The sequence below is a fragment of the Dama dama genome, chromosome 4 (assembly GCF_033118175.1).
Source record: "Dama dama isolate Ldn47 chromosome 4, ASM3311817v1, whole genome shotgun sequence".
Classification (NCBI taxonomy): Eukaryota; Metazoa; Chordata; class Mammalia; order Artiodactyla; family Cervidae; genus Dama; species Dama dama.
The window spans coordinates 41,833,916-41,851,019 of NC_083684.1; the positions used below are offsets into that span (position 1 = coordinate 41,833,916).

Consider the following 17,104-nt stretch of genomic DNA (forward strand, 5'->3'; position numbering starts at 1 on the left):
TCTATAGATTGCTTTGGGTAGAATAGCCATTTTGACAATATTGATTCTTCCAATCCATGAACACGGTATGTTTCTCCATCTGTTTGTGTCCTCTTTGATTTCTTTCATCAATGTTTTATATTTTTCTATCTATAGGTCTTTTGTTTCTTTAGGTAGATATACTCCTAAGTATTTTATTCTTTTTGTTGCAATGGTGAATGGTATTGTTTCCTTAATTTCTCTTTCTGTTTTTTCATTGTTAGTGTATAGGAATGCAAGGGATTTCTGTGTGTTAATTTTATATCCTGCAACTTTACTATATTCATTGATTAGCTCTAGTAATTTTCTGGTAGAGTCTTTAGGGTTTTCTATGTAGAGGATCATGTCATCTGCAAACAGTGAGAGTTTCACTTCTTCTTTTCCTATCTGGATTCCTTTTACTTCTTTTTCTGCTCTGATTGCTGTGGCCAAAACTTCCAACACTATGTTGAATAGTAGTGGTGAGAGTGGGCACCCTTGTCTTGTTCCTGATTTCAGGGGAAATGCTTTCAATTTTTCACCATTGAGGGTGATGCTTGCTGTGGGTTTGTCATATATAGCTTTTATTATGTTGAGGTATGTTCCTTCTATTCCTGCTTTTTGGAGAGTTTTAATCATAAATGAGTGTTGAATTTTGTCAAAGGCTTTCTCTGCATCTATTGAGATAACCATATGGTTTTTATCTTTCAATTTGTTAATGTGGTGTATTACATTGATTGATTTGTGGATATTAAAGAATCCTTGCATTCCTGGGATAAAGCCCACTTGGTCATGGTGTATGATTTTTTTAATATGTTGTTGGATTCTGTTTGCTAGAATTTTGTTAAGGATTTTTGCATCTATGTTCATCAGTGATATTGGCCTGTAGTTTTCTTTTTTTGTGGCATCTTTGTCTGGTTTTGGAATTAGGGTGATGGTGGCCTCATAGAATGAGTTTGGAAGTTTACCTTCCTCTGCAGTTTTCTGGAAGAGTTTGAATAAGATAGGTGTTAACTCTTCTCTAAAATGTACATATTACAGTATGTACATTTAACATAGGATTTGCATCTAGAATATATAGTGAACTCCTACAAATTAATATTTTTAAAAAACAGCAACCAAATATAAAAATGGGTTAAAGATTGGATGAACCATACCTTCTGACTCAGCGATTTCAACCTATATATATCCAATGGAAGTATATATATGCACATATAAGAATGTTTATGGCATTATTTTTGTAAAAGGTAAAAACTATAAACATTAATTATTTAACAGCAGAATGGATTTAATTATTAACTATTCCATGCAGTTTACCTCACTGGACTGTAAATGTTTGAAAACAGATACAGGTCACTTTAGTGTCTACACTTACATACACAAAACAAATTAGTGGTGATAAAATTATGTTTTTCTTCTTTTAGAAAATAATCTCCTGAGGTACCTTGTAATCCAAAGTCCATTCAATTAGAAATAACATTGAAGTTAAGAACTCTATTTTATTTATTTTATTATTGTGCCTAGCACATAATGGACAGTAAAATAATGTGCTTTATGAATGAATGAGCAGATTATCATTTATTAACTGTCTTTTCAAGTTCAAAACCAAATATGCATAAAATAATGCTCTATTTATTTCATTTTCATTGGTTATTATATACATTGATAAGTACATTGTTATTTTAGTTTATTAAATATATGACTATTTAAAATGGTTGACTGTTAAGCAGTGAAACAGATTTCTATTCAGTGTTGGTTTAGAAACAGTAAGCTAAATTGCAAGTGTGTATACATATTCTATGCACTGTGTTTAGTCACTCAGTCCTGTCTGACTCTTGGTTGAGATGCTTCTACTGCTTATATTCCAGAAATGAACTTATTTTGCTTCCCTGGTAGCTCAGTTGGTGAAGAATCTGCCTGCAGTATAGGAGACCCTGGTTCAGTTCCTGGGTTGGGAAGACCCCCTGGAGAAGGAATAGGCTACCCACTCCAGTATTCTGGTCTGGAGAATTCCATGGACTGTATAGTCCATGGGGTCACAAAGAGTTGGACACAACTGAGCGACTTTCACACACAGTTACATGTGAGTTTAGTGAGGACAGAAAATTACGGGACACTGGAGCCTCCTCTTTTTAGCAAGCAAGCCATCACCAAAATTTAAACTTGAGTGAAAGGTTCGTGACACAGATTGTCTGATTTATAACTGGTGTATCTCCAGGAACCAAGAGAGTGCTTGGCTTACATTAGGCATTCAGTAGATATTTGTTGAGTGAATGAGTAAATGAATGTGAATATTTATTCAACTGTGCTTCATTCTATAGCAGGTACAATGTTGTCACCGCTGATATGTCATTTATTACTTCTTTTATATATTAGCAATGTTTTTGAAATAATATGAAATTAGAAATTTTCATGAAGTTTATTTCATAACTAAAAATTATTAATTACCCAGTAACTTTCTTTAGTATTTTGATAACCTCATCAGCAAACATTGAACTCCCATTGTGAGTATAGTACCACTAAACTTTAGTCATTCAAAGAAGACATACCATAGTTTCTGCCCTTGAAGAGTTTTCAACTAGTTGGTGAGAGAGAAAATAGACATAAGGATGATACATAACAATATGAGGGTGTCAGTTACAGTACACATGAGAAATTAATGTTATGTTCAATGAAAAGTTTGATACTAAGTTTATGTACATTATTCAACTTTTAAAAAATATGTATAGAAAAATAGGGAAAGAAAACATTAATATACTATGTTTTCGATGGTGAGATCATGGGCAAATTTACTTTTCTTTCATACACATCTCTATTTTCAAAAGCAAGCAATAACTTTAAATTAACCATTTTCTGCCCCAGTTCTAGCACAAGATTTGTATTAAAGCGAAAAATGAAGCAGTCATATACCCAGTATCATCAATTGTAGATTCCTCTCCTGTTTATACATTCACTAGGTACTCAGCCTCATCATTTAAAACTAAATTTGTTGACTTTCCAGTTTTACTCTTACTCCTAAACTCTCTATCGTGGGACATTGTACCACCTTACATTATTTTTTGTGTCAGAGTTTCTATGTGCTGCCTGGAACTATTTCTGACTCTCCTCTCCAGTCATCCAATTCAGTTAGTTCATCAGTTTCCTGAAAATGTTTAAATTTGTCTTCTATTTGCCATTCACACTGCCTTGGTTCAGGACCTCATTATTTCTTACTTAGAGGATTGTAAAAAACTTAACTCTTCGCCACCTCTAGGATATAGTCTATTTTGCATATACTTGGGCAGGTGACCATCCTCAAATATAAATCTGAGCTTATCATGTCTTTTCTTGAAACACTCAAAAGCTCCCTGTGTGCTGAGGGATAAAATCTTTATTGCTTAGAATGATTATACAGGGCCTTTCATGATCTTACCCCTGCATGTCTTCAGTAGACTCATCTCTTGCTACTTCTCCATGTAACTCCTGTATTCTAATTTAACTGAATAACTTGAAAAACTGAAAAAAAAAAAAAAAAAAAACAAAAACAAAACCCTGAAACAAGCAAAATGTAAACACTCTCCTTGTTCAGATTTTCTTTTACAGTTTCTCCTCCTTCTTCACAAATATGTTTGTCAAATACCCAATTCAGTGTTCAAGGTTGACCTCAGGTGTCACATACTCCATGCACCCTTCTCTGACCTTTACAGACAGTGTTTAGGATTCCCTCTTCTCCAGTTGCATAACAGTCCATATTTCTATTAAAGCCCATATTGCGGGATTTCCCTGGTGGCCCAGTGGCAAAGACTCCATGCTCTCAGTTCAGGAGTCCTGGGTTCGATCCCTGGTCAGGGAACTAGTTCCCACATGCCGCAGTTAAGACCCGGCAGAGCCAAATAAATAAATGTTTAAAAAAAAAAAAAAGCACATATTGCATTTTTTATTAAAGTATAATTGATTTACAGTGTTGTGCCAACCCATGCTGTGTAGCAGTGACTCAGTCATACACATATATACATTATTTTGTATATTCTTTTCCATTATGGTTTATTACAGGATACTGAATATAGTAAGGAATGGCAGTCCTCTCCAGTATTCTTGCTTGGAGAGTTCCATAGACAGAGAAACCTTTAGGGCTACAGTTCATGGGGTGGCAAAGAGTCGGACACGACTGAGCAACCAACACTAACACTTAATGAATATAGTTTGCTTTAGGGCCTTGTTGTTTAGCCATTCTGAATGTAATAATTTTGCATCAACCAACCCCAAACTCCCAGTCCCTTCCTCTCCCTACCCCCAACTTGGCAAACACAAATCTGTTCTCTATAAGTCTGTTTCTGTTTTATAGATAGTTTCATTTGTTGCATGTTTTAGATTCCACGTATAAGTGATACTGTATGGTATTTGACTTTCTCATTTTGACTTCACTTAGTATGATATCTAGTTGCATTCATGTTGCTGCAAATGGCATTATTCCATTCTTTTTTTATGACTCAATAATATTCCATTGTATGTATGGACTACGTCTTTTTTTATCCACTTGTTGATGAACATTTAGTTTGTTTCCCTGTTTTGACTATTGTGCATAGTGCTGCTCTGAAGATAGGAATGCATCTGTCTTTCTGAATTACAGTTTTTTCAGAGGAGTAGAATTGCTAGATCATATGGTAATTCTGATTTTAGTTTTCTGAGACACCTCCATATTGTTTTCCATAGCCACTGTACCAACTTACATTCCCACCAGCAGTGTCAGAGGGTTCCCTTTTCTACACACTTTCTCCAGCATTTGTTATTTGTAGACTTTTTAATGATGGCCATTATGACCAGTGTGAGGCTGTACCTCATTGTAGTTTTGATTTACACTTATGTAATAATTAGTGACGTTGAGCATCTTTTCATGTGCCTATTGCCATCTGTATGTCTTCTTTGGAGAAATGTCTGTTAAAGTCTTCTGCCCATTTTTCAGTTGGGTTGTTTGTTTTTTGTTGTTAAGTTGTATGAGCTGTTTATATATTTTGGAGGGTAAGCCCTTGACTATCACATCATTTGCAAATATTTTCTCCCATTTGTAGCATATTGCATTATTTTAAACTTGACTAACTTTATTTTCTTTCAACTGTGAATTTCTTAAGAGTGATTTCCTCTTATGTTGTGTCCTTAGTCCAGTACAGGAGCTAAATATATGATGAATGCATGTTTAATTGTTCTGTCAGGTTGAGGGTTAGTGTGAAGGGTGTTAGTGAAGATGAGATGGCATAGCTAAAAATACTGAGTTGATGAGTGTGAAATATAAGGTGTCAAACAACTTCTTTGGTCTTTCCTGGACTTTTCACAGTTTTGATACTTTAGAAGATTACAGGTCACTTATTTGTGGAATGTTCCTGATGATTGCATTCAAATTATGCATCTTTGGTATAGATACCACAGAAATAATGATGTATTCTTTCTGCATCCTAGGGTGGCATACAGTTTTGATTTGTATCATTACCGATGATACTCACTTTGATCACATGATTAAGATGGTATCTGTCAGACTTCTCTAAAGTTACCCTATTTCTCCTTTGTAATCAGTAAATATTTTGTGACATTGTACTTTGAAACTGTGTAAATATCTCATTCCTCATCATACTTCCAGTTTATTCATTACTATTTTATGTCAGTATGAGCTTTTATGTTTTCATTCGATTTTAATCTGTTACTGTTATTTCTCTCTTTTTTGGTCATGCTGTACGGCTTGCAGGATTAGTTTCCAACCAGGAACTGAACCCAGGACATGGCAGTGAAAGCACTGAGTACTAACCGTTGGACTGCCAGGGAGCTTCCATTGCTTGTTTTCATGCTTATGTTGGTTAGTGAGAGCCTGGTCAAGATAGTTTCTGTATCCTTTTGACATGTCTCCTTAATTCTTTGAGTACTTCCTTACTTTAGCAAAACAATATATATATATCAGGCTAATCTTGTACTTTCCGTATCCAAGTCCTGATAACAGCTGTTTCTCAAAGAAGCCCTAACTACTTTCAGTAGAAAAGAGTATTTAGAAACCAGGATCTGGATACTAGGTATGCTTATTTTCCATGAGTATGCTTTTGGGGTACTTTTGGGGTCATAGAATCTTTCGGAAGACAGAGCTAGGGAATATAGGTATGCTTATAGACCCTGATGCTGGGAAAGATGGAAGGTGGGAGGAGAAGGGGATGACAGAAGATGAGATGGTTGGATGGCATCACCGACTCAATCGACATGAGTTTGAGTAAACTCCAGAAGTTGGTGATGGACAGGTAGGCCTGATGTGCTGTAGTCCCTGGGGTCACAAAGAGTCGGACACGACTGAGCAACTAAACTGAACTGAACTATATATATATATTTGTCATTGGTCATCCACCAATCTCAGTCTCCCAACTCAGGAAGTTATAGACACTGGTGGTTTAGTTGCTAAGTCATGTCCAGCTCTTGCGATCCCATGAACTGTAGCCTGCCAGGCTCCTCTGTCCATGGGATTCTCCAGGTGAGAATACTGGAGTGGGTTGCTATTTCCTTCTCAAAAGGATCTTCCCGACCCAGAAATGGAAGCCGGGTCTCCTGCATTGCAGAAAGATTCTTGATCGACTGAGCTGTGAGGCAAGTCCTTATATACCTGTATACATTTATATTTTTATTTTTCTTTCTCTTTTATGAGTTCATGCTGATACCTCCAGTTGCAGTTTAGTACTATACGGTTCCTTCTTGTTTTTCTCCCTGTGTTTGTAACTCCTTTGTTCAACACTGCAAAACTTTATTCCCTTTAATTTTAATATATTTACTTATTTGAGCAATCTCCCTCTGTGTAATTGAGCTTCTTTTGCCTTTGCTTCCCCCTTTCCTACACATTGATACCTAATTATCCAACTTGGACATACATAACTTGCCTCTAGGCTGTGACTGCTTTCCTCCTTCATCCTATGTATGCTGTGACACCCAGAGCTGCCCTCTTGCTTATCTGTTGACACCCTCCTCACCCTCCTTGGGTTCTGACTCCCCATTTTGGGCAGCCCTGCTAGGCAGATAGCCTTCACCTTACTAAGATTTTGATATTCTACTTAAAAGATGCCCTATGCTTCTCCTCCCTCAACCTCATGAATATCTTGTTTACCCCACTGGGACTCCAACATCTTATGCTGGGCTGCCCATCCATGGAATGTCCTCTTCATCCTGCTCAGGCTTGAAGGCCTCACATGAATGCCCTTCACACCCTGCTTAAATTTCTAATTCCCATGCTGGTCTTCCACACTCCCCTCATGGGCACACTCTACTTCCTGCTTAATCTTTGATACCCAGCCCAGGCAGCCCTATTATATGGACATCCTTCTTACTGCTTGGGTTCTTACACCCAGAGCTGGCTGCCCTTGCATGAATACCCTTGGTACCCTGCTCAAGCTTTGTTTCCCTGTGTTGGCTATCCTCTGTCACCTCACTGGCTTCAGCTGTGATATCCTGTGCCATCCCCTTAAAGGTACATTTCTCACCATGCTCTGACTCCGACACCCATGCTAGACTCTCTGCCTTCCCTCCTCTACATACCGTCCTCATTCTGTTTGGTCTACCCATCCCAGGAGACTTTGACTTTGCTTGGACTCTAACCCAGTAGGTTGTCCTTCTGTGTGTCAGGCGCAATCTCCTCTTCTCATCCTGCTTTCTTGGGTGTCATCCCACCCTTCCACTCTTTCCCACCTTTCCCTACCCCCACCCCTAGATAAGTTATTCATTGTGCTTGGGTTCTAACACCACATACTAGGCTGTAGATATTTTATTTATGTTGCTTGGACTCTGCACCGGGTACTCTTCACCCTCCCTCCCTCTCCCCGTTAATGCTTTCCTCACCCTGTTTGGTCTCCGAAACCATTGCTGGTCCTCCACCTCCCCCACCCGCACCACGGGTTCCCTCCTCATTCTTTACTTCTGACACTCAGCCCAAGTCCTCCTTACCCTTCTTCAGCTCTGAACTCTACAGTTCTTTAAAGCTGTATTGAAAAAATATTCTTATAAGATGTTTGGAACTTATAAATCAGTAAAGGTTTTTTACTCAGTCATACTCAGGTCATAGGTAGGACTTTGAAAGTGTTTATTCTAGAACAGACTTAAATAGCTTCTTCTGAAAATAATATAAAGAAAGAAAGAATAATATATAACAAAAATGGTTAAATAGAATACTCCATTCTGTATCTCATAAGTGTTACTAAGTTATATAGAAAGTAATTGTGAAATTTTAAAGTGAAAAATAATACCTATCAGAAAAAATAGATCTCAAGTTATTCTTCTTATTTCCCAAATTGTTGCCGTCTGTGCTGCTGCATATTGTTTAAAATTGTTGTAGACCACTAGCTTGAGGAAAACAGTAATAAAATATATTCAGAAAGAGGTGATACAATTAAATAAGTAACAGCAAACTAATAAATGGATTTAAATTTAAATGAGAAAAATTTATTAAAACAGAGATCACATACAAGTTATTCTTGGACTTAATAATCTTTTAGAAACCAAATATCCAGTAGACCTGCAGCCAGTACATTTTCCAGTGGAGATGCCAAGTATGATGACTGTCAAGCCCAAAGTGTTTTTAACAGAGTGAATGCTGTCTCTCTTCAATGCAGAAGTATGTTGGCACAGTGGAGGTGCCAGGCATTTTGTTTTAGAATGTCTGATGTGAAACCATAGCCTTGGGATTCACCAGCTTATTGAGGTAGCTAATAAAGACATGGAAGAGTAAGGCAATTAGTTTGCCAAACCATTTACAAGAACTCTTTGTAAGTCTTTTTTTAACTCTTCTTGATGCTAAAGTAGCTTTGTATATAGAGTTAAAAAACAAAGTGAAATCCCATTTTAGAAACAAGATACAAACTTTTATAAATACATTTCCAGTATTATTAGAGTGTTTGCATCTAGTATCAGGGAGCACTCATTATTTGAATAGCTAATATCTGTGCTGAGCATTAATTTACTTTTCATTAATTTTTAAAAGCATTTCCAACACAAAGTATTTTTTTTTTTTTTTTAACCACAAATACTTCCATTTAGCTGATTGCTTGACAGTGGAACAGAAACATTCATTCGTTTACTCCACCACTACCCCCTTTTATATTGTTCATCTCTGTATGAAGATAAGTCTCTGGTATTAGTTGTGTACAACTATGATTTGTTTGGTTACCTGGAAGTTAATAAGTGTCTTCAAAAAGTTCAAGAGTAGGTGGACTCTGAAAATTCTGATCTTTACTTTCTGACTCTGAAGCAGCTGAGTATTGAATGCTAGCTATCAGGTCAACAAAGGCAAAATGGCGATGTTGTTGTTTAGTCCCTAAGTCATGTTCGACTCTGTGACCCCATGAACTGTACCCCGCCAGTTTCCTCTATTCATGGGATTTACCAAGCAAGAATACTACAGTGAGTTGCCATTTTCTTCTCCAGGAGCTCTTCCCAACCCAGGGATTGAACCCTTGTTTCCTGCATTGGCAGGCGGATTCTTAACCACTGAGCCACCAGGGAAGCCCCAAGAATAATTTACGGAGTTCTTTTTAACAGATCATCTTAGTTAAGCCTTATAGCAACTCTGAAGGCTATGCACTGTCCATGCATAACTTTAATTTTTATTGTATTTATTGAATAGATTATATATTTTAGTAAAAAGAACATTCTTGAACCTGCTATCCAGACCAACTTATTTCTGCTACTCCTTTGTCCTATATCCTTGTCTCCCCATCAAAGGAAATTGCTGTCCTAAACTTTGTCATTCCCTTCTTTTGTTGTTTTATCACATGTATTTTTCTTTTCCTTTTTTTTTTTTTTTTTTAAACTGTTAAACAACTTCACATTCTGTATTGGTAAAACTGACCTCACATAATTATTTTGAAATTAAGTGAGTATGTATATAAAAGACCTTTGAACAGTGTCTGTGCCAACAGCCAAGTGCTCAATAAATGGTAGCTGTAATTGCAATTGCAATAATTGCATTATTTTGCAAAGGGAAAAAACTAGAAAAGCATGTCTTTTCTCAGCTGTTTCATTTGTTTTTGTCTCCCTGGACTCTTCTGTGGGAAAGTGAGAAGTATAAGGGTTTGAAGTCTTTCATCTTTTTGAAACTGGGCAACATGTAAAATAGTACAATGGGATTTGGTTTATCAGCAGTTAGGAAACAGAGTTTCTGATTGAGAAGAATAAAAAACTTGCTTCACTATTAAGTTACCAGTTTTTTCTTCTCTTTCACTGCCTTGTGCCCTCAGGATAGGATTTCTGTCTCCTTGAGTTTGATGCAGTGTGTTGAGACTCCCCGTGTAGCCGGTGTTGCAGAGTTAAAGACCAAATTGCCCAGAAATAACTAGTGATATAAAAGAATCAATTAGAATTTCTTGAATGACTGACTGAACACACACACCAACCAGTCAGCCAAGTTTTACATTGTTTGCCTTCCCACCAAACATTGGGAAGCATTAGTTTGCTTTTAATATCCGAAAATGGTTTCATTCCTTTAATCGCTGTAGGCTCTGCACTGTTTCACTAACGTAAAACAAATTCTTGACCTTCTGAGCTTGTTCCCTTTTCTACCTAATTTCTTTTTTTCGTACACTTATGTTAATAATTTATGGTAACTATTGTATTGTACTTGATCTAAGTCTGTTACATGGATACTTAATCCCACTTATATTGGAATTTTGGTCAACTAAAATTCATAATAAACCATTAAATGAGTTGATTAACATTAATATTGCACAAATTATTAGCACATTAATGGAAAAAATATGATCACCCCAATTCTGACAGACCAAGGAAAGAATTCTTTAAAAAACAAAAGTAAAATCATTTTTAGATTTTGAGAAAAAGAATGAGAAAGAGAGTAAGTGCATTTGAGTACACTGCACAAGAGCAGTTTTTTACCAGCTGTTACATTGATCTGTATCAAAGTTCACTTTATTCTTTTTGGGCAGATATTCCAGCTTTTCATTATCTGTGATGAATTATGACATATGATGTATTCCTCTTAGGCCTGTGTCATTTGCAAATTCCTTATCTTTTTTCAAGTTGTTGATGTAACAACTAACTGCATTTCTCAAGGTGGGGAACCCATACATTTTTGAGTGCTATTGCTTAGAGGCATCTGTTTTATGAAGTCTACATTAATTCATCTTATTCATAAGAACTTTTAAAGATTTTCATCAGGTTATTTTATTGAAAGTAGGATACCTATGGTTGTCAAATTTTCCTGATCTAATAGAAGAGCCTTAAAATGCAATTAAATTAGTTTGCAGGTTAGCCTTCACAGTTTCACTTTTTACAAACAGAAACTATGTGAAGAGGTATTTTGTCCGTGAAGTTTATTAGGAACATTGAGAGACCTAGCTCACTCTTGTGCAGTTCTCAGTTATCTTTATTCTATTCCTGTTTCTCTCTTTTTTAAAAATAGCTTTTACCCATGTATAATTTGCATATCATAAGATTCACCCATTTAAAGTGTACAGAATCAGTAGTGGTTGGTATATTTTATAGAATTGTATAGCCATTACCATAATCTAATTTTGGAATTCTTACTACCCCAAAAAGAAACCTTGTAACCATTTTTTCTCTCTAAAAGAAAAATCTTGAAAATTCTTTTAAATCTAGTAGGTTCTTTAAAAAAAATATAGTACAGATTATACTTTTGTTTTCTAAGAAAGTCTTTTCTCGGCAAACTGCTTTTCCATCATGGGTTTCCCATTCTCTTTCTTCATATCCTATGCTTATAAATCTAGAATTTCATTCCTCCCATATTTATTTAGCCGATTTAACAGATAATGCAAGGAAAACAGATATGGCTGCTTAACATGAGGCAGGACTGTTTGTTGTTTTCATGTATTTAAAGGGCCTATGCTCTTCTTCGGGCTTCCCTGGTGACTCAGACAGTATAGAATCTGCCTGCAATGTGGGAGACCTGAGTTCGATCCCTGGGTTGGGAAGAGCCTCTGGAAGAGGGCATGGCAACCCACTCCAGTATTCTTGCCTGGAGAATCCCCATGGACAGAGGAACCAGGTTGGCCTGAGTCCATAGGGTTGCAAAGAGTAGGACACAACTGAAGCAACTTAGCACACACACAGGCCTGAGAGTAAGACCAGTGTGTGTGGTCAGGTTGTATAGTTTTACCTTGGAGGGAATCTCTTTGAGGTAATAGGCTAAAATAAAAGTTTCATTGAGGATTTAAGTTGCTTAAAGTAGTGGAGCCAACAGAGTTCTGTCTAAAGTCAGAGCCTGTGATGGTAAGGACTGTTATTAACTGCTGTTTTCCTTGGAAAGATAGGATAAAACTTCTGAATTCTCTAATTTTCAAACACTTGAGTCAGTTAATCAGAAAATACCTTTGATGAAGGAATGAATCCATGCGTCCTACACCTTCTTTCTACTTGACTTATTTGATTTGGAGGGTAGGCTGTGGGGAAGACTGAGATATAAGAAGTTCTATATTTAGTTACTTTCCAGTATATTTTTACTAGCACTGCTTTTATACTTCTAATTTAGACTCAACTTTGTATTCCTCTTTGGGAAAGTGAAATGTGGTTAGTGACTGGGCTGTTTCTAAGGTTTGTTGTTGTTTTTTTTTTCCCTTGACATAAATGCATTTTGGCAGATCCTTTCTCTTTAAGCGAATTTTGTTTTCATATTTCTTTGTTTATCTCCTCCCCCCAAAAAAGGTCTTGAGTATGCTTTTCTTTTATATATAAGAAGCGCTTGTTTTCAGCATGGATTGAGAAAAATAATTGTATTAAAATCAATATTTGATGATGTGGCGTTTCTGTTTTAATTAGTTTCTCCCTACTCTTTCCCTTTATATTCTTTGAAAGATGGAAATAATTTACTTAAGCCTTCTCAATTCAGTTCAGTTCAATCGCTCAGTTGTGTCCGATTCTTTGCGACCCCGTAGACTGCAGCATGCCAGGCCTACCTGTCCATCACCAACTCCTGGAATTTACTCAAACTCATGTCCATTGAGTTGGTGATGCCATCCAAGCATCTCATCCTCTGTCGTTCCTTTCTCCTCCCACCTTCAGTCTTTCCCAGTATCAGGGTCTTTTCAAATGAGTCAGTTCTTCTCATCAGGTGGCCAAAGTATTGGAGTTTCAGCTTCAGCATCAGTCCTTCCAATGAATATTCAGTACTGATTTCCTTTAGGATTGACTGATCAGATCTCCTTGCAGTCCAAGGGACTCTTAAGAGTCTTCTCCAACACCACAGTTCAAAAGCATCAATTCTTCAGAGCTTAGCTTTTTTTATAGTCCAACTCTCACATCCATACATGACTACTGGAAAAATCAAACTTTGACTAGATGGACTTTTGTTGGCAAAGAAATGCCTCTGCTTTTTAATATGCTGTCTAGGTTGGTCATAACTTTTCTTCCAAGGGGCAAGCATCTTTTAATTTCATGGCTGCAATCACCATCTGCAGTGATTTTGGAGCCCAAAAAAATAAAGTCTCTCACTGTTTCCATTGCTTCCCCATCTATTAGCTATGAAGTGACGGGACCAGATGCCATGATGTTAGTTTTCTGAATGTTCAGTTTTAAGCCAACTTTTTCACTCTCCTCTTTTACTTTCATCAAGAGGCTCCTTAGTTCTTCTTCGCTTTCTGCCATAAGGGTGGTGTCATCTACATATCTGAGGTTTTTGATATTTCTCCCGGCAATCTTGATTCCAGCTTGTGCTTCATCCAGCCCAGCGTTTCTCATGACGTACTCTACATATAAGTTAAATAAGCAGGGTGACAATATACAGCCTTGACGTACTCCTTTTCCTATTTGGAACCAGTCTGTTGTTCCATGTCCCAGTTCTAACTGTTGGCTTCCTGACCTGCATACAGGTTTCTCAAGAGGCAGGTCAGGTGGTCTGGTATTCCCATCTCTTTCAGAATTTTCCACAGTTTGCTGTGATCCACACAGTCAGAGGCTTTGGCATAGATGTTTTTCTGGAACTCTTTTGCTTTTTCGATGATCCAGCAGATTTTGGCAATTTGATCTCTGGTTCCTCTGCCTTTTTTAAAACCAGCTTGAACATCTGGAAGTTCATGGTTCACGTATTGCTGAAGCCTGACTTGGAGAATTTTGAGCATTACTTTACTAGCGTGTGAGATGAGTGCAGTTGTGCAGTAGTTTGAGCATTCATTGGCATTGCCTTTCTCTGTGATTGGAATGAAAACTGACCTTTTCCAGTCCTGTGGCCACTACTGAGTTTTCCTAATTTGCTGGCATATTGAGTGCAGCAGTTTCACAGCATCATCTTTTAGGATTTGAAATATAGCTCAACTGGAATTCCATCACCTCCACTAGCTTTGTTCATAGTGATGCTTTCTAAGGCCCACTTGACTTTGCATTCCAGGATGTCTGGCTCTAGGTGAGTGATCACACCATCGTGATTATCTAGGTCATGAAGATCTTTTTTGTATAGTTCTTTTGTGTATTCTTGCCACCTCCTCTTAATCTCTTCTGCTTCTGTTAGGTCCATACCATTTCTGTCCTTTATTAAGCCCATCTTTGCATGGAATGTTCCCTTGGTATCTCTGATTTTCTTGAAGAGATCGCTAGTCTTTCCCATCCTATTGTTTTCCTCTTTCTTTGCATTGATCACTGAGGAAGGCTTTCTTGTCTCTCCTTGCTGTTCTTTGGAACTCTGCACTCAAACGGGTATATCTTTCCTTTGCTCCTTTGCCGTTTGCTTCTCTTCTTTTCACAGCTGTTTGTAAGGCCTCCTCAGACAACCATTTTGCCTTTATGCACTTCTTTTTCTTGGGAATGGTCTTGATCATTGCCTCCTGTTCAGTGTCACAAACCTACGTCCATAGTTCTTCAGGCACTCTGTCTGTCAGATCTAATCCCTTGAATCTATTTGTCACTTCCACTGTATAATCAATCATAAGGGATTTGATTTAGGTCATACCTGAATGGTCTAGGGGTTTTCCCTATTTTCTTCAATTTAAGTCTAAATTTGGCAATAAGGAGTTCATGAGCCACAGTCAGCTCCCGGTCTTGTTTTTGTTGTCTCTATAGAGCTTCTCCATCTTTGGCTGCAAAGAATATAATCAGTCTGATTTCGATATTGACCGTCTGGTGATGTCCATGTGTAGAGTCTTCTCTTGTGTTGTTGGAAGAGGGTGTTTGCTGTGACCAGTGTGTTCTCTTGGCAAAACTCTTTTAGCCTTTGCTCTGCTTCATTCTGGATGTCAGGACCAAATTTGCCTGTTACTCCAGGTATTTCTTGACTTCCTACTTTCGCATTCCAGCCCCCTATAATGAAAAGGACATCTTTTTTGGACATCAGATGACCATTATATCTACTACTGTGGGCAAGAATCCCTTAGAAGAAATGGAGTAGCCATCATAGTCAACAAAAGAGTCCAAAATGCCATACTTGGGTGCAATCTCAAAAATGACAGAATGATCTCTGTTCATTTCCAAGGCAGACCACTCAATATCACAGTAATCCAAGTCTGTGCCCCGACCAGTAATGCTGAAAAAGCTGAAGTCGAACGGTTCTATGAAGACCTACAAGACCTTGTAGAACTAACACTTAAGGCTTTTAGCAATGGTTTAAGAAGCTGAAAATTTTTATTACATTCAGAAAGATATAAAATTTGCCAAATGCTTTGAAGATGAAAATTTCAAGTGTTAGGTAATAGTTTTCAAAAGAAAATTTTGAGTTGATTCTTTATTGTGAACAAAGAACATTTAATACTACAACTTCTAATTTTAGCTTTCCTTCATGATATTCTTTCTTATTCCTATCTGCATGAAATTCAGGATACATATTTTAACTGGGAGGATCAAAGTATTTTTGAAATCAGTAAACAGTTAGCTAGCAATATTGTTTGCTACCAAGGATCAAATGTCTTCTAGTGCTCCTTTTATTTTTTTAATCACTTAGTACAAATAATAATCTTCCTTAACTGTTGAAATGTTGCTTTTCTTGGAATACTAGGCAAGTCCCTTAAACTCTGTGCCTTGATTCTTTAGAAAATGAACATAGGATTCTACTTGGTCTTCTGAAGTTTTTTCCAACATTGATTCTACTATCTTTAGAGGATATTTTGATTACTATTTCTGTCCAAAATGCATGTAATAATAATTATAAAATAATTTTGAATAGATATAAATTTTATTTTATGGACAATTATAATATTATAAAATATGTTTAAAAGATACAGTATTCTTTAATCTGGGATACAAAAGTAATCATAGTCTAATAAAGGCATTTATGCTTTTTCATTTCAGAGAATTCTATACTTGTGCCTTTCTTGAGTTGGAGATACCTCAGAGTAAGAAGTAGTTCCTTGAGTCATAACATTCCTCTTTTTAGCTTCTTTAGGAGGGAAAAATTCAATGTGATAGCAAATTAAAATATTAGATGAAAGTGCTGGATGAAAGAGCAGGAGTAGACTAAGTGGTCTGTTTGAAGAAGCCAATTTATAGCTGATATACACTAGTATGTGCCATCTTACATGTAAAGGATGATATATAATACTTATTTTTTTAATACAAAGAAAGGTGTTGGAGCATCTTGGGTTATTTGACATCTCTACTGTCTAGTTTTATATGGTTTAAAAATTTTAGTAACTTTTTCTGTATATCATCAGCATGAAAAGAAAAGCCAAGAAGAAAATGGGAGTCAGAATGAATGGAAAATTCTTTGTGTAGTTCACTAAAATTATAATAAAAGAAAAATGTTTGCTAATAATTTTTACAACAGTAATTACATGAAGTTTAGTGTGTGTGTGTGTATGAATAATATAACCCTTGTGAGTGGAAAGACATTAATTTTGTGCTCATAAAAATTTTTTGTCTTTCTCCCAACAGAATCTGTCTATGATCTTCTCCCAAAGGAGTTACAGTTACCTCCATCTAGAGAAACATCTGTAGCATCAATGAGTCAGACAAGTGGTGGTGAGGCAGGCTCGCCTCCTCCAGCTGTAGTTGCTGCTGGTATGCATTTCATTTTATTTTTTAAAGAAAACTAAAGCATTATCTGGTCAACATGAACAGTGCTGGCAAAATTCGTATTAAAGAGTGTGATTTGAGGGTTTGTTTCAGGAGGTTTTAAAATACATACTTTTAACATTAAAAATTTTCTATAAAATAGTCTTACACATGT

The 17,104-nt window shown here is 36.7% G+C and overlaps 1 protein-coding gene across 6 annotated transcripts in view; it reads left to right on the plus strand.

Moving 5' to 3' along the window:
* Positions 1 to 17,104, plus strand: part of NFAT5 (nuclear factor of activated T cells 5) — a 122,035-nt gene that overhangs the window by 43,638 nt on the left and 61,293 nt on the right. For 5 of the 6 annotated variants that reach the window (XM_061138843.1, XM_061138842.1, XM_061138844.1 and 2 more), the window contains one exon: positions 16,810 to 16,935. In XM_061138843.1, the coding sequence (XP_060994826.1) occupies positions 16,810 to 16,935 (126 nt within the window). Of the gene's footprint in view, positions 1 to 16,807; positions 16,936 to 17,104 lie in introns of those variants that run through there. The other variant, XM_061138848.1, reaches the window with a different exon arrangement.